Consider the following 4815-nt stretch of genomic DNA (forward strand, 5'->3'; position numbering starts at 1 on the left):
TGATCACATTGAAATCATCAGGAAGATTAAGACTGGTCAAGGAAAAATTTTCAAAGGAAAAATAATAAGATTTACTGGGATTCCTGTAGAATTACAGTTTGTTTAACTTTTTAACCATTTTAAACTGGTGTCAGCAATAAACAATGATGTTTTTTAGCATTGTAAAAAACTAAGAATCAATATTTTAAAAATCTTTAATTAAGTTTCCTTAAAAATAAGGTACTAAAATTAATGCTTTTTAATGTTACATGTCAAAGCTTTGATATATTAGCTTAGAATTATTATTAAAAAAAATCAGATTTACAACATGTTGGGCCTAATTTACCAAAAAATGTGAGCATTAACTATTGTGTCATTAGGCCTTAAAACATTAGTTAGCTTGAATGCTGTCAAATTTCTGCTACAATAGATAAGAGGAACTGCACCTTCAGTGCTTCTTTTGGTAAATTTGAGGTTGAATTTCTCAGCAATGCCTATAGCTTCAGTGATGTAGTTAAAATGAGCCTATTATTTACTTGTTCGTAATACCAATTACTTTGGTTTACATGGTCTGAGCCAGGTTTTCTTCAAATAATCACTGGGTCCGGGAACATGAAAAATCACTTATGAGAATATATTTGAGTAAACTAGGTAAATTTTTTGTAGCATATGCATATAAAATCATTACTTTGATACTAATAAACATAGTTCTGAAGTAGCTGGTATTTTTATTGCAGGGCTATATTCTTAACAATAACTGCATTTGAAAGCTACACCTGTCCTATCTTTCAGTTAAACCTTTTGCTTTTATAAATATGTCCAAAAACAAACCAGAGTTTTGTAAAAAATGGACATATATTTCAAGGCAACAGTTTAAACAAATGTATCCTACAATGGTATAGCCTATAAGGCTGGTGGAAAATGAAATGTAACTATTTCACTCCAATTTTGCATAATAGGCTGTCAGGCACTTACAGAAGGACAGAGACATACCTTGCCTTGGAAATTCATCAGACTCTCTATGAACTAGGTCAGAGACACGATTCCCATATTGCATTCTGTTTTCATCGTAGGCTTTTAAGGTTTCACTAGAGCTGTATGATTTCTGAGTAGGTACTCTGCAGTTTTCACCATCCAGTGAAGAGCTGGTATATTGAAATTCTTTTCCACTCCTGCCTCTCGTCAAAGATCTGTGTCTTCGATCTTTTATATCCATTTTATCCTTAGCGATGGTCTCTGTTAAATAGTTTCTGAGATATTTCTGTAAACAAACTCTGCTGCCTGAAAAAGAAATATGAAAAAGAAACATATTGTTTAAGTTTTTACAGCAGGTGTTTATTGTAAACAGAACAGTGCACAATACTTTATTATTTTTTGTGTAATGTTTAAGGAGGTCCATTTTTCTCCAGCAGGAAATAAAATCTAACCTCATCTCCTAAGGCAATCATATTCATTGATTTAATATTAGTAAATATGCAAAGGGAGCCTTGAACATGTATTAGACTGTCATCAACCCTTGGCACATTTTTTTGGTAAATCCTCTCATTCAATGGTATTTTAATTACCCAAATATTTGAATATATTTCAAAATACCCTTTTAATCAGAAATGGACTTAGTTTCTGATCCTACAATATCCAAATTATCTCACTGCCTGAAATGTACTGTCCTGAATTTTGACTTGGAACATTTGTTGTGGACTTGCCCCTTCAATAATTCTGGAGGAAGGTTTTTATCTTTATGTATACTATCACCCACCGCATGAGAGAACCTGACCCATGTGCTGCTTTCAAATACCTGCAACAAATACCACTCAGAGCTACAATTTTTTTTAACTTTTTTGCCTTTTTACAGCCAAGAAACTTATAATGGTTAATTGGATTCACAAAAACCCTCCTACTATTGACTACTTATTACACTTGCTACACAAGTTGATGCTTTTAGAATAAACCAATGCCATATTACATAAATACACAGACACATTTTTGTTGTTTGGCTCCCCTTTTTGAAATATAGTATGTCTTACACAGAAGTAAATTATATTATTGAAGCTTTTTGTAAATACACCCTGGTACGATACACACCAGCTTTTAAGCTGAGGTAATAGCTCAACATAAATACCACTACTAAACTGTTATCCAAATATATAGATCTCATTATTTTTTCACTTTGATTACAATGATTGTGTTTTTGTTTCAACTTTTCTCTCTGTTCTCTCTGTTATATATATATATATATAAATATTAATAGTTATATATAAATTAGTTTGGTAATTAATATTATTAAGTAGTTAAAATCTGTGCATTTAGAAGCATGCACAGATTTTTCACTGGAACATAGGAAGACACCCTTTTAGTCACCCATGGAACACTTTTACTCACAATTAGACTATTTTTTTGTATCAAAATGGAACTTTGGAATGTAAAATCAAATCTCCATGTAACAAAAAAAAAAAAATACTGGTTTTAATTTTGAGCTCAGTTTTTTAAATCCTAATTAGTTACTCTCTTGTTCTCATATGTGTGACACCCCTCTCTGTTCATCCTTGGCTGACTATAAATTCCTTGTCTGGCCCATTTTTTATTACCTTTTGTACTCTTTGCTCTATACTTTTCCCTAACTGGTGCTGGTAGTTAGTTTAATTGTGGATTTTAAATTTGCACTTGGTTTATTCTTTGTGCATCTGAAAAGTTTTTAGCTGATAGTTGATAAAAAGAGTAGATATCTTTCCTGAAACTATAGGTACAAATATTATAATGAGCAGGTTTATTTCATTGATCGCAAACACAGATATTAGAGTGCTACAGTTTGCCTCTGGTTTTAGGGCTAAACAGGTCCAGAATTTCTAGAACCTGAGGGTGCCCAAAACCAAACACTATTGAGGTTACCATTGAGGGAAATTCTTTACAGCTTTGTGAATTATTTTATTTACCTATTTTCAAACTGGCAGTACAGCAGTGCTAGTACAGCAGTGTGTGGCTACCCATTCCTTATTTATAGTGCTTTGCCTAACCTAAAAATTGATTAAAACACAGTTTACCTTCACTAGACTTACATTGAAGTGTCCCATGTGTAGATTCCCTGTACTGATAAATGCATATTGTGCTCCATATATACTGTATACTCAAAAAAGGCATTCAGAAGCTCTTTGCTGGAGGTACAAGGTGCACTATCTACACAGATCTCTTTGGTCTTATTCCAGTTTTGAGTAAGATTACTATATCATACAAGTACATATAATTCAACAGAATCACACTGCTGGAAACAGGTGTCAGGGATGTGTGCAACCTTAAAAATTTATAAAAAACATGCATGTTATATTTATGTCACCTAATGGGAAGAACATTTTTGAGAAGCATCAAACACTTTGATTCCTATATTTTAGTGGAGATCAAAACTAATAGTGGCACCTGTAACTGACAACTAGTAGATGTAGAAAGAAACAGATGTTAGTTGTCAAAAGCATGAGGTTTAATAACATGTCCCCTGGTGCATCTGTATAAATTGGATAAATGAAACAGAGCTTTTGGGAAATTCTACAGATTTTGCAACTGAAGATAAACAGTTTATATTACTATATTAGGTCTATTGTTAAAGTTTACAATATCTTTGTAAGGAAGTATAACTATTTGGCTGGAAAAATCTGTTCATGATTTCATTGTTACATTTACCTTTGATCTGCTGCTCTGTATTGCAATTGCCTATTTTGTTATCTTCTAAAATAACATTTTTTTGCGTGTAAAATGAAATCTTGATATGTTAATGTGTGTTGGTATGATTAATGTTTTTGTATGTGTTCATGCTATCTATGGAATTGGCCCAAACTTTGAACATTTGGTTTAATTTCTGCACATTTTCTCTGTGACTAAAATTTACATTTCAGGTTGGGCTTCCCAGAATGCTCTAATTATACTGCACCATTCATGGCAGGCACCTTGCTGGACTTTTGCAACAATATATGCTCCCTCCCAGACCTCATAAAAATCAAGTTGTAACTGGCATTTCAGGGTGATGATTTGAAATGTTAGACAGGGCTCTGCTATTGCTTTAGATAAACATATACACTAGGTCTTTAGGGTGCCAAATTTGCAGTTTTCTTCTACTGCTTTGGAAACTGCGTTGGAACTGGATGGGATCAAAGTGGAGATTAGTAACTGTAGTTTTAATGCATACAGTGAAATCTTAAAATATTATTTTCTGTGAACTGGTGTGAGATTCATCAATACTAAAAAAAAAAAAAAAAAAAAAATCAGAGAAGGATAGATAGAGACAGACAGGCTTTTATAGGTCATGTGATGTTTGTATTTTTTTTGTGAACACTTAATATATGGTCCTAAAACTAACAAAGACCAACTGTTTTAAATCAAAAAGGTACTATAATATAATGTGAATACAAGTGACAAAAAAATGGTATGATGCCAACATATACTAATTGTTGTACAAAGTTATCCTAATTACTATTTTGCTGGTCAGAAAGATAGCTCAAGGTGCCCAATGTGTTTCACCTTTCGGCTTCCTCAGGAGACAGTTGAGATCAATGATATAAGATCACAATGTACAATATTATGTAAGGGACAGCTGGGTCGTTGTATCCCTGGGAGATTGATAATAACATACATTTTTGAGGCTGTAGATATTTATAGAGAAAAATGCTCAAACAAGGATTCCCAGATAGGTAAGCTAAAATAGGATCTAGATTCTAGTTATTATGGAAGTCGAGGATATATTCATATATTATCAAGAAATATATTAAGAGATGAGATATCTTGTAATGTCAGAATATTCAGTATCACAAAATCACAAGCACACTATGGCTTAGGGTGTTCCAAATCAAAAAG

General features: G+C 32.6%; 1 protein-coding gene across 1 annotated transcript in view; it reads right to left on the reverse strand.

Moving 5' to 3' along the window:
* TENM2 (teneurin transmembrane protein 2) overlaps window positions 1-4815 on the reverse strand; it is a 1565317-nt gene that overhangs the window by 1157167 nt on the left and 403335 nt on the right. Inside the window, exon 3 of the mRNA XM_072398985.1 lies at window positions 973-1260. Coding sequence (XP_072255086.1) covers window positions 973-1195 — 223 coding nt within the window. The 5' untranslated portion in view covers window positions 1196-1260. The remainder of the gene's footprint in view (window positions 1-972; window positions 1261-4815) is intronic.

This window comes from Pyxicephalus adspersus, chromosome 2, assembly GCF_032062135.1.
Source record: "Pyxicephalus adspersus chromosome 2, UCB_Pads_2.0, whole genome shotgun sequence".
Classification (NCBI taxonomy): Eukaryota; Metazoa; Chordata; class Amphibia; order Anura; family Pyxicephalidae; genus Pyxicephalus; species Pyxicephalus adspersus.